The sequence below is a fragment of the Triticum urartu genome, chromosome 1A (assembly GCF_056163025.1).
Source record: "Triticum urartu cultivar PI428250 chromosome 1A, HENAU_Tu73, whole genome shotgun sequence".
Classification (NCBI taxonomy): domain Eukaryota; kingdom Viridiplantae; phylum Streptophyta; class Magnoliopsida; order Poales; family Poaceae; genus Triticum; species Triticum urartu.
In genome coordinates, this window is record NC_141873.1 from 95,563,364 (window position 1) to 95,576,346 (window position 12,983).

Here is a 12,983-nt window from a genome sequence, read left to right on the forward strand (position 1 = left end):
CATATAGTAATCAACTACAAGATGTAATCAACACTACTAGTCACCCACAAGTACCAATCTGAGGTTCCAATATAAAGATTGAACACAAGAGATGAACTAGGGTTTGAGAGGAGATGGTGTTGTTGAAGATGTTTATGGAGATTGCCCTCCCCGGGATGGGAGAGTTGTTGGTGATGATGATGACGATGATTTCCCCCTCTGGGAGGGAAGTTCTCCCGGCAGTCGCTCCACCGGAGGGCAAAAGTGCTCCTGCCCAAGTTCCACCTCGAGACGGTGGCGCTTTGTCTCGAAAGTCCTCTCCTCCTTTTTTCTAGGTCAAAATGACTTATATACCAGAAGAGGGGCACCTGAGGTGGGCTGGGCCGAGCACAACCCACCAGGGTGTGCCTGGGGGGCCGGGCGTGCCCTGGTGTCTTGTGCTCACCAGGTGGCCCCCCTTGGTAGTTATTTGCTCCAGTATTTCTTATTTATTCCATGAAAATTCCTCGTGAAGTTTCAGCTCATTTGGAGTTGTGCAGAATAGCTAGCCTGACGTAGCTTTTTCAGGTCCGGATTTCCAGCTGCCGGAATTCTCCCTCTTTGTGGATACCTTGCATATTATGAGAGAAAAGGCATTATAATTACTCCAAAAAGCATTATTATGCATAAAAACATTATAAATATCAGTAGGTAAACATGATGCAAAATGGACATATCAGGGAGCCAAAGAATATTTGCAAGTATTAGTAGCTGAGTTGTCAATTCAACCACACCTGGAGATTAATTATCTGCAGCAAAGTGATCAGTAGCAAAGTAGTATGATAGTTTTGATAGTAGTAGCAACAACAATAATAACGGTAATAGTGATAGCAATAGTTTGGTAGCAAGTGCAACAGTAACAATAGCAGTAGTAACTTAGCAAGGACAATATGTAGGAAAATCATAGGCATTGGATCGATAATTCGTTGGATGATATTCATCATGTGACAGTTATAACCTAGGGCGATACGACACTAGCTCTAGTTCATAAATATAATGTGGGCATGTATTTCGTAAATATTCATACGTGCTTATGGAAAGAACCTGCATGACATCTTTTGTCCTACCCTCCCGTGGCAGCGGGGTCCTATTGGAAACTAAGGGATATTAAGGCCTCCTTTTAATAGAGAACCGTGACAAAGCATTAACACATGGTGAATACATGTACTCCTCAAACTACGGTCATCACCGGGAAGTGTCCCGACTATTTTCACTCCGGGGTTGCCAGATCATAACACGTAGTCGGTGACTATAACTTGCAAGATCAGATCTAGAATATAGATATAATGGTGATAACATAAATGGTTCAGATCTGAAATCATGGCACCCGGGCCCAAAGTGACAAGTATTAAGCATGGCAAAGTCATAGCAACATCAATCTCAGAACATAATGGATACTAGGGATCAAGCCCTAACAAAACTAACTCGATTACATGATGAATCTCATCCAACTCCTTACTGACCAGTGAGACTACGAAGGAATTACTCACTCCCGGTGGGGAGCATCATGGAATTGGCAATGGAGAAGGGTTGGTGATGACGAAGATCAAAGATCCCCCTCCCCGGAGCCCGAAACGGACTCTTGATCTGGCCTCCCGATGAAGAACAGGAGACGGCGGCGGGTCCGTCTCGTGAAACGCGATAGTTCTTTCTCCCTGATTTTTCCTGAAAAAATGTGATTTTATAGTGTCAGTTTCAGGATCTGCGGGGCCACCGGGTGGGGACAACCCACCTGGGCGCACCTGGAGGGGGTGGCGCGCCCTGGTGGGTTGTGCCCACACAGGTGCCCCCCTCCGGTGGTTCTTGGCTCCAGAAATTCTCTTTTATTATATAAAAAAATCTTCGCAAAGTTTCGTTCCAATCCGATAACTTTTATTTCTGCACAAAAACAACACCATGGTAGTTCTGCTGAAAACAACGTCAGTCCGGGTTAGTTTCATTCAAATCATGCAAATTAGAGTCCAAAACAAGAGGAAAAGCGTTAGAAAAAGTAGATACGACGGAGGCGTATCATATAGCTACTTCGGAAGCAGCGCACGAAGGAGTCTGGATGAAGAAGTTCATATCTGATCTGGGTGTGTAATACCTAGTGCATCGGATCCAATGACTATCTTTCGTGACAACATTGGAGCTATTGCCACTGCCAAGGAGCCCGGGTTCCCTAAGAGATCCAAGCACATCAAGCGCCGCTTCAACTCCATTCGTGATTATGTTAGGTATGGAGACATATAACTTTGCAAAGTACATATGGATCTGAATGTAGCAGACACATTAACTAAACCTCTTCCACGGGCAAAATATGATCAACACCAAGACTCCATGGGTGTTAGATTCATACCTATACACTAGATTATTGACTCTAGTGCAAGTGAGGGACTCTTGGAAATACACCCTAGAGGCAATAATAAACTGGTTATTATCATATTTCCTTGTTCATGATAAAGGTTTATTATTCATGCTAGAATTGTATTGATCGAAAACTTAAATACATGTGTGAATACATAAACAAATACTATATCCCTAGTGAGCCTCTACTAGGCTAGCTCGTTGAACAAAGATGGTTAAGGTTTCCTAACCATAGACATGAGTTGTCATTTGATAACGGGATCACATCATTAGGAGAATGATGTGATGGACAAGACCCAACCGTAAGCTTAGCAGTTGATTGTACCAGTTTATTGTAATAGATTTCTTCATGTCAAGTATCTATTCCTAAGACCATGAGATCGTGCAACTCCCTGACACCCGAGGAATACTTAGTGTGTATCCAAACGTCACTTTGTAACTGGGTGATCATAAAGGTGCCCTACAGGTATCATCGAAGGTATTTGTTGGGTTGGCACGGATCGAGACTGGGATTTGTCACTCTGTGTGATGGAGAGATATCTCCGGGCCCTCTCGATAATACAACATCGAGCTTGCAAGCAATGTTGCTAATGAGTTAGTCACCAGATATTGTATTACAGAACAAGTAAAGAGGCTTGCCGTAAACGAGATTGAACTAGGTATGGAGACACCGACGATCGAATCTCGGGCAAGTAACATATCGCCAGACAAAGATAATTGCATACGGGATTAACCGAATCCTTGACATCGTGGTTCAACCGATAAAAGATCTTCTTGAATATGTAGGAACCAATATGGGCATCCAGGTCCCGCTATTGGTCATTGACCGGAGAGAGGTCTCAGTCATGACGATTGGCAACCGAATGTTGTTCGGAGTCCCAGATGATATCCCGGACGCCACGAGGAGTCTCGGAATGGTTGAGAGGTAAAGATTTATATATGGGAAGTCATATTTTGGGTTCCGGAAAAAGGTGCAGTTTTTCCGGTATTGTATTGGGAAGCTTCCAGAAGGTTTCGGAAGATTCCTGAGGGGTACAGAAGTCCGCCAGTGGTCCACCACGTTCCAAGGGCTAGCATGGGCTGGGAGAAGGCTCCCTAGCCTTATTGGGCCAGGCGCACCAAGTCCTCAAAAGTCCATGCGGCTAGGGAAGGGAAAAGGGGGAGTCCTAGTAGGAATAGGATTGGACTTGGAGTCCAAGTCCTCTCCCCCTTGGCGCCAACTCCTATTAGGAGTAGGGCTGGACTCCCAGCCCTCCCACGCATATAAATATAGAGGAGGGGGCGCAACAAGGCACCCCAATACATTGGCCTTGGCTGCTGCCCGTCTCTCCCTGCCGGCATAGTACTCGTCAATGGTTTTTCGCTTAGTGAAGCCCTGCCATTATTTCGACTCCACCACCACCATCACCACCACGGCATCGTGTTGTTGTGACGCATCTACTTCTCTACCTTCTCTTGCTGGATCAAGGAGGAGGAGACGTCATCGAGCCGCACATGTGCTAAACTCGGAGGTGCCGTCCGTTCGACACTAGATCGGTTGGATCGTGGTCGGATCATGAAGAGTACGACGACATCAACCACAGTATATACGCTTCCGTTTTCGGTCTACGAGGGTACGTAGACACACTCTCCCCTCTCATTGCTATGCTTCTTCTAGATAGATCTTGAGTGTTCATAGGATATTTTTATTTTCATGCTCCGTACCCCATCAATGAATCCTTCTCTTTAATTTTTTTTCTTGGCGAATAGGTATATATGGAGTTGGCGTTAGGGTTACCGGAGGTCCAGGGGCCCCACAAGCTCGCAGGGCGCGCCCCAGGGGTGGGCACGCCCCCTGAGCTTGTGGCTCCTAAGTGACCCCCTCTGGTTCATTTTTCCGCCAGTATTTTTTATATATTCCATAAAATTCTACTAAATTTTCAGGTCAACCCGAGAACTTTGATTTCTGCACAACAACAGCATGACAATTCTGCTGAAAACAGCGTCAGTCAGGGTTAGTTTCATTCAAATCATGCAAATTAGAGTTCAAAACAAGAGCAAAAGTGTTTGAAAAAGTAGATAAGATGGAGGCGTATCAACTGGTTGCTAGTAAAAGTGCTCATGTTGATCCTAACGATGTATAAATAGGAATTTTAAATTAATAATGCAAGAACTAAAATATAAAATACATAGCATGATTTACTATATTTAATTATGGAGTTGAATATTTCTCATGCATATTTGCATGTCGAGGTGAGTTTTTCCCATGCATGTTTGCATGCTAAGGTGGTATATGCGTATGTTGAGAGAAATATGCCAGTGAATGCTAGCTTTTTACGACTGCACGTGGTGAGGATATTGTCCTTCGGCCCCGTCTTTGTCGCATCGCCGCCTCTTCCAATGACGGTGTAGGGCTCGTGAGGTGGTTTCTAGGAAGTGTTGCATGTCTGGCTCTTGGGGTGGAGTTGGTGGCGCGTGCTATGACGGCGGCAGGTGCTTGCCATCTTTTTTTCAAGAGCACATACGCTAGACTGGGTAATGGCTTTGGATTTTGGCGTTGGTTCTTCTGACCCAGTGACTTCCCGTCCGCGGAATAGGATAGCCCCAGATTCAAGGTCGAGGAGGAGCAGCGGCAGCGACGCGCCACCGACTCATTTTGGAAGCCATGGTCGTCGGGATCCAGAGGGACATATTTGTAGTTTCTGTTGTTTTATGGGTCTCCTTGTAAGGCCAAACTTTTAATAAAAATATCTACCTCCTGCAAAAAAAGAATGCTAGCTTTTAGTAGATACAGAAGATTTTTCATGAGGACTAATTTTTATCATACACTTATAAATATAAGTCCTCTATTCACATGTTATTACTATCAAAGTACAACTAAAGGCAAATATGAACTTTCAGAGCGTCAAGGTCGGCTGGTCTAAAGTATAATTGCACCATCATCAAAACTAATACTTGTACTTTAGTGATCTATAAAAGGTCTTTATATTTGTTTAGAGAGAGAGTATTTTTCGTAAAGCAAGCAAGCGATTTCCGATATTCTAGGCATTTGTGGTAGTACCTAAATTATTCTTAATAGAGTTGAAGAAACAAAATCAAACTTATAACGACCGACAAAGCAAAATCATAATTTTGAAACACGCTTCAAATTCGTCGAATTCAAAAAGTACAAAAATGTACATAGTACAGAAATGTACGATCATGAGAGAAAGGACTAAAGCTATAGAATTTGTGACTATCTATAAGGGCTCTTCACCAAGTGTGTGCACTGTACTTTATGGATTTTTATTTGTGAATTTTTCCATGATATGTTGCACACGGTCACAAAATGTAAATATGAAAAGAATTAATGTTTTGGATGGATTCTCTGAGATGCCTGGCTCCCATTTTTACTCGAGATCGTTACAAGCTGAGCATGAGTCATGTTTTACAGCTCGATCATGAGCTTCACTCAGTTTGAGCTCGCTTGAATTTTCATATGAATTGAGCTGAGCCAACTTCAACTCGCTCGAGCTCGACTCGTTTGCAGCCCTAATTGCGACAAGAGCTGGTAAGTGCTTTCACAACTGCTATAGTTCTAAACCATTTTTGTATTTTATGGTATTATATTCTTGAAAAAAATCCTGTTATTTAGTGTTGTTCACCCAAAGCAGACATCATATCCTATGTTTCAAACTAGCATCCAATTTTTTCCCTCAATTGATCCATCAATTTTTTTTCTCCCGTTGTAACGCACGGGTCCTTTTGCTAGTTATTTTTAATAGAGTTGAAGAAACAAAATCAAACTTATAACGGCTGACAAAGCAAAATCATAATTTTGAAACACGCTTCAAATTCGTCGAATTCAAAAAGTAATGAGGCATCACGGCTAGGTACAATAAACACACTGCTTTGCCATTTTGTTTCTCCGTCTCTCCCCCGAGCCCCAAACAGGACCGCGTCAGACCACCAACCCGACAACCAGCTACAGTCCCACGCGCACGCTCCGATCCGGCCTCCCGCCTCGACCCCGATGAGCACCGCCTCCGCCGACGTCGGGGACGCCGGCGATGGCGCCTCCTCTGCCGCCACAGCGCCCGCTGGCAGGAGGATCCCGCCGGCCTCGTCCATGCCGTGGGTCCGCAACCTCCGCCGCTTCGTCGGCACGGGCGCCGGCCTCGGATCCGAGGCCCTTATGGGTCAGTGCCCCTTCCCTCCCCGCCCACCACCCTTGCGGAGTTGTAGTGCTAGGCTAGGCTAGGCATGGTTGGAATTTCGCCGTTCGTCTTCGGGAATGGCGGTAGGATTAGGGTTTACTGGGTCTCGTTCGAAATGGCTATGAGATTGGGTGAGGTTATGGTGCCGGGTGTTAGAGGCTGGCGTTCGCGTGAGCGAGATGAGATTACCGTGCCTCAGGTTGTGGGATGTAGTAATGCGGCCGTCATACGTGAAAGAGTGGTCGCCCATGACCTGCAACCGGTGATTTGGGTTGAGAGGGGAAGGCATTCCCTCAGAAAACCAGGAGGCCTTCTCCGACTGCATTTTCCATAAGAGACCCACTGGATACGGAGGTACTACCTCTGTAACTAAATATAAGACGTTTTTGCAGTTCAATTTAGTTACAGAGGTAGTATATGTTATGGTTTAAGAAGGTAACACCATAACAGACTCTAGTCGTGTGCTCTTGCAGGTTGCTATTTTACTCGTTAGTTGATCTGACTCTGTTGTTACTGGGCATCAGGGCAGCTCCTGATTAGTTTGGCCACTTCTGTTGTTCAACATTTGCATTTTCCATGTGGCATCACTGATCTGTTTGAACTTGCAGAATTGGAAACGAAAAGGATATTGCTTGAGATTTTTAAGGAGCGGCAGCGAAAGAGCGCTGAAGCTGGTTCCATCCCAAGTTTTTACAAGAAGGTGAAGCAACTTGGTTTACTTACTTGGATACAGGAGCTCTTGTTCTGATATTCCATGATAAAACTTGCCGTCTATCTAAATAAAATATGTAATTGTGCTAGTTGCTTTTATCAGAGATAATAAGTAGCAATGCCAGCCATTTTGGATTTCACATTGCATCACGGGACTATGCGACTTGTCAATATTTGATGATACTAATGTTTCCTTTTTTGTACAGAAACCTGAAGATGGATCTATTAGCAATAGAGTCCAGAGGTTGGCCAAGTACAGATTTCTAAAGGTAATTGAGCTTGAGCTGGCTGCTTGGGCATTTAACCACCTTATGATTTAGGCCTTACGAGAGCTATTGCAAACAAATTGCAGAAACAATCAGAACTTCTACTTAATGCTGATGATCTCGATGCCATGTGGGTTTGTCTCAGAGAAAATTGTGTTATTGACGATGCTACTGGTGCTGAAAAGGTAAGGTCATAGCTTGGTGTCCGTATTTTATACCGCATGCAGATATATTCAATTTTGCGCTATTGACTTGCTTCCCCTAATGTTGTCTGACTTCCTTGGATATCCATACTATGATATATACAGTGAGCACTGCTAAAATGGAAATATTTTTCTCGTTTTGTGTCTAACAGCTGTCATTATTTATAGTTTCTCCATGTTTGAATTTCTGTGCATATATAATATATTCAATGACATTATTGTACATCCATCTGTGTTCATTCTAATGTTCATGTTATTATACTTCTCATTCAATTCTTTTTTCTGGAGCACTGCAGATGAATTATGAAGATTTCTGCCATATTGCCACAGTGTGCACAGAGCAAATTGGCCAGAAATGCAAACGCTTCTTTAGCCCTTCGAACTTTATGAAGTTCGAGAAGGATGATTCTGGGAGAATTGCAATCTTACCATTCTATCTTTATGTTATGCGAACAGTAAGTTATTTTGTTAACTCTAGCAGTTTGATTTGTATGAGTATGTTGTGCTTCATTTTTAGGCTTTTAGTTGTAATGAACTATATGCAACAAAAGCCTACACTGAAATTTTTCCTTCCATTCTTACCCGATTAAGATTTTGGTGCATAATGTAACTACGTAAGTGGCACTCAACAATTGCTCCATCTGTTTGTAGTTCATTGCCATGCCATTTTTGTTGAGTTTGTTAAGAATTAGGAGGTATTTCCTTGTCTTTATAGAGAAACAACTGTCAATAGTACTGGTATTTTCAGAACACAAGAACCTGAAATAGGTAATGGCATAATGCACCAAAACAAGCTAAAAACAATCACCTTATACCAGATTGAGAATCATGCAAGACTGGACCGCTAGATAGTAATATAAATATATAATATCACAAGTTTGAACTCTCAGCAGCCACTTATGTTGAAATGAGCTGTTTTTATGTATCACTTTGCTAACTGTTTCTACTTTCAGGTTTCTCTTACTCAAGCAAGAATTGATATGAGTGAACTTGATGAGGATTCTGATGGTTTCCTTCAACCTCATGTATGGACTTCCCAACACATGTTAATGAAATTTCATACCTTAGAAGTATGTCACATTCTTTAATTTTATTTGCAGGAAATGGAAGCATACATCAGAGGACTTATTCCCAATTTGGCACAACTGCGTGACATGCCATCAGCCTTTGTTCAAATGTACTGCCGCATAGCTGCACGGAAGTTCTTTTTCTTCTGTGATCCACACAGACGAGGTACAAAACTGGACTTTTAATACAGTGGAATTGACATGCAAATTGTTCTTTATGCAAGGAATTGTCTTTCATAATCGTCTGCTTTTCAGGGAAAGCATGCATAAAGAAAGTATTGTTGAGCAATTGTCTTCAAGAGCTAATGGAATTGCATCAGGTAATAGCTATATGGATCACATGCTTTGGTGTGCAAATTTGGTCATCTTGTACTTTAGTGTATGATTGCACTATACAATATATTCTGGACTGTTGTTCCCTGTTGGTTCTCATCAACTTTATTTTCAGGAGAGTGAGGAAGAGGTAACGGATACCGAGCAGGCTGAAAATTGGTTTTCCTTGACTTCAGCTCAGCGCATATGTGGTATGTTAGCTGCCCTCATTTTTCTTTTGCCATTGAGGTCATTTTCTTGCACCAAGTTACATTGTTTTTCATTCCCGTGCAGTATATACTCTATTTAATTGGTATGCTATTGTCATCCCTCTGCAGATATGTTCCTTGCACTAGACAAAGATACAAATGGCACACTGAGCAAACAAGAGCTGAAGGAATATGCTGATGGCACACTAACAGAAATCTTCGTCGAAAGAGGTTAAAATCTGCTCTCTGCTCTGCTTTCATTATTTCTTCTAAAGCACCTTAACCAAATGGGGAACATAAACTCTTAGCATGCTACTCCAAATCTTCAATGTTCTAATGCTCTTAATACACAGATCATTGATGTCTTCTTATGTCTTCAGTAATGTATACAGAATAACAATGCAGTTCTACTTTTCAGTTTTTGATGAACATGTACGCCGAAGCAAAGTTGGAGGTGGCAACAGTCGTGAGATGGATTTTGAGAGCTTTCTCGACTTTGTTTTGGCCCTAGAGAACAAAGACACCCCTGAAGGGCTGACATACTTATTTAGATGCCTTGATCTCAACGGAAGGGGATTCCTGACAACTGCTGATATTCATACTCTATTTAGGTATGTATGGGATAGTTTGTAATATGACTGTGTAGTTTATATGGTGATGGTAGCTATTTTTTCTACAGTTATTTTGGTGTTAACCTACCTATATTTTGTTCATGGATGTACTGATGCAACCCCCTTCATTCCCCACTTTACTTTGTCATGCATATTCCATTTAGCTGAAAATATCTGCCTGGCAAAGGGAGCCGAAGTAGGAGAAACATATGGTTATTCATAATCATTATAGGAGTAATTACCTGTTGTCCGCACAAGACATAGCACCATTCTCTTCAAAGTTGAGAACAACCTTGATAAATCTTGACCAGCCTTTTGTTAATCTCTTCCTCAATAACTTTATATCATAGTGTGTATTAAATAATACTCCCTCCGTTCCTAAATACTTGTCTTTCTAGACATTTCAAATGACTACTACATACGGATGTATGTAGACATATTTTAGAGTGTAGATTCACTCATTTTGCTCCGTATGTAGTCACTTGTTGAAATGCCTAGAAAGACAAGTATTTAGGAACGGAGGGAGTAACTGGCAGTAATTTATTCGGAAGGAAAACCGTATTCAATGATGCCCTTGTGTCTAATGCTTGGTCCTATTTATAGTGCATAGGCTTTCCCGTGAAATCCTGTTTTCTGAACAGGGGTTCAAACAATTCTGTACTTATTCGTTTCACCAAATTGGGCCTTAAAAGAGTGTTCTTCATGTTCTGGGAAACAAATTATATTCTGGAAGAAAAGAAAGGAGGATGTGAGAGTTAGCATTCCTGCCTGATACCATCTTCCTAGATTTAGTCTGCCATGTTTATGTGCTTGCTGAACTTCCGGACTGTTCTGCTGGCCTCAACAGGCAGGACATCATTGTTTTAATACTTTTTAATATGGATCGGAGGGAGTACCTTTTTTACACTCTCAAGTTCCCTATCTCTTTGTACTAATCAGTTGCACTATGTTAGGTATGAAACCTGAAGTGAGTAAGTCATTCGCAGTAGTATCCATGAACCTGGAACTAAACTTGGGGTTGGGCCGTGGTACTCTAAAGCAGGTTTTGGGCACCACCTAGGTGCATCCACACCCTATACTTAAGCATCTGGAATGTAGTGTAAAGCTGCATGAATAGGGAACTTTACTAGGAGACTCCCGCAGTTCCTTCCTTGTATAGTTTGATTAACTGCACAATCATCTAACAACCATTTGCATATTTTTTTATTAGGAATCACAGTTCACAGTGTCAGTTATTAAGAGAGAAACAGTCATACATGAGAGATGTTATGCTATAGATTTTATGTCAAATCTTTGAAGTTATAATCCAAGGCATATTCTGCCACTAGTCTTACACGAGATGCGATTGCAGGAATATTAATGTGACCAAAATTTTAATGGCTGTGGCCCTCTCACAATACCTACAGGCTAAAATATTAATGCGATGCCAATTGTGAAATCAGAATGTGTTGAATAAACACCTTATATTTGGTATCATAGTTGTGTCATTTCTTAGTAATCTTTGATTGCTTTTCTAATCCAAAAATCACATTGGAAAATTTCTCTCTATTGACCTCATGACAACCGAGCAGCCATTTTGTCTCATGCAATGGTGTAATTGTTTACAGAGATGTGCACCAGAAGTGGATCGAGGGGGGGAACTACGAGCTTTGCATCGAAGACGTAAGGGATGAAATCTGGGACATGGTGAAACCAGCTGACCCTCTCAGGATCGCACTCGCGGATCTCCTTTCCTGCAAGCAAGGCGGGACTATTGCCAGCATGCTTATAGATGTCCGAGGCTTCTGGGCCCACGACAACAGAGAGAACCTCCTCCAGGAAGAGGAGGAGCAAGTGGAAGAGGCTTGAGTGCCAGGCAACAAACTATGGTGCTCCGCTGTCTCAGCACTGGTGCAGCCAGCATGTGCTCCCTGCCTGCGTTATTGTAGTTTACGTAGTTGTATTAGGCCTGTTGTATAACTTGTGTAAGTGTGCCATTTGTGTGAGTGGGTTAAATCCGAGTGATTACGAGTTTGTAAGTGTGGCGTGGTGGTGCAGGCTAACTGTGTATCATTCTCAGGGCTTGTTTGAACGGTGAAAGCCTCAGTATGTGAAGTATTTACTTGAACGCTCTGGCAAATTATACAGTGCGTGTATTTTCTGTTTCTCCCACCGATTTGTAACTGCAGAACCTATGCGCTCCCTTATGGATGCGATCTATTTGTACCTGATGAATTTGCTGATGTTTTTTTTTTCAATGGAGACAAAAGCTTTGCCTCATTCATTAAATAAGAGAGAATACAGTTACTCGCGTGCAATAAAAGACCCTGGTTTGCTCCAGCAATGACCCAAAGATTTGCCTCGGTGAAGATGTACGAAAGCAAGATTGGCGGTGGGGACACTCTTATTATGCTTAAAAACCCTTATGTTTCGCTTGTTCCAAACTGTTCAAGAGACTAGCATGGTGATGAAGGCCTTGGCTTGTCGATTTGGCGCGCCATCGGCACAAGTGCTTGCCCACCACTCTTCAACCGTGTTGAACAAGGGCCACACAGAAATGTCGAGCCCGAGCATGGGGAATTGCCCAATGACCAAAGACAGGCGCCGGGTGTAGCGGCACTTGTAGAAGAGATGGGGTCCGCATTCTTGCACACTCTTGCAAAGAGGGCAAACATCACAATTTGGCCACCCTCACTTTGCCAATCTGTCTGCTGTCCAGATTCTATCTTGAAGGGCCAGCCAAGCATTTTTTTTCCTTTTGGAGGTGCTCATCCTATACATGGGCGAAAGAACCATCCCTAGGAATTGCACTTTGTATGCGGATGCCGCCGAGTACTGCCCACTGCTCGTATGCTTCCAAATGATTTCATTCTCTGTGAGCTCGTCAAGGTGGGCCTCATTTAGTAGCATCCAAAGAGCGAAGAATTGCGTGATGTGCTCGGCGGTGACGTTGATGGGGGTTTTGATCTTGAGGATCCACGCATTGTGCTTGAGGGCCTCCCTGACCTTCCAAAATTTTCTCTTGGAAGCTTCATAAGTGAGCGGGGCAATGTCTTTTGGCGTACGCCCAAGAAGCCAAGGAGAAC

General features: G+C 42.8%; 1 protein-coding gene and 1 non-coding gene across 2 annotated transcripts; both read left to right on the plus strand.

Annotated features, from left to right (window-relative positions):
• The first annotated feature begins 6,238 nt into the window (after positions 1–6,238).
• FASS (tonneau 2 (TON2)) lies at positions 6,239–12,064 on the plus strand. The gene is made up of 12 exons (XM_048712736.2): positions 6,239–6,521; positions 7,148–7,239; positions 7,457–7,519; positions 7,603–7,701; positions 8,016–8,174; positions 8,673–8,744; positions 8,820–8,952; positions 9,042–9,106; positions 9,235–9,310; positions 9,437–9,538; positions 9,726–9,918; positions 11,526–12,064. The coding sequence occupies exons 1-12, from the start codon at positions 6,356–6,358 to the stop codon at positions 11,764–11,766; spliced, it is 1,461 nt and encodes a 486-aa protein (XP_048568693.1). The 5' UTR covers positions 6,239–6,355; the 3' UTR covers positions 11,767–12,064.
• LOC125533368 (small nucleolar RNA snoR104) lies at positions 10,658–10,778 on the plus strand. The gene has a single exon (XR_007294249.1). It is a non-coding gene; the product is annotated as a small nucleolar RNA snoR104 (small nucleolar RNA).
• Positions 12,065–12,983: the final 919 nt, after the last annotated feature.

Excerpts from the sequence above, each read along its gene's own strand:
- FASS (XM_048712736.2), top strand. The coding sequence starts at position 6,356 with ATGAGCACCGCCTCCGCCGACGTCGGGGACGCCGGCGATGGCGCCTCC. Across the intron at positions 7,520-7,602 it reads CCAAGTACAGATTTCTAAAG|AAACAATCAGAACTTCTACT; the intron begins GTAATTGAGCTT and ends AACAAATTGCAG. Across the intron at positions 9,107-9,234 it reads AGCTAATGGAATTGCATCAG|GAGAGTGAGGAAGAGGTAAC; the intron begins GTAATAGCTATA and ends CTTTATTTTCAG.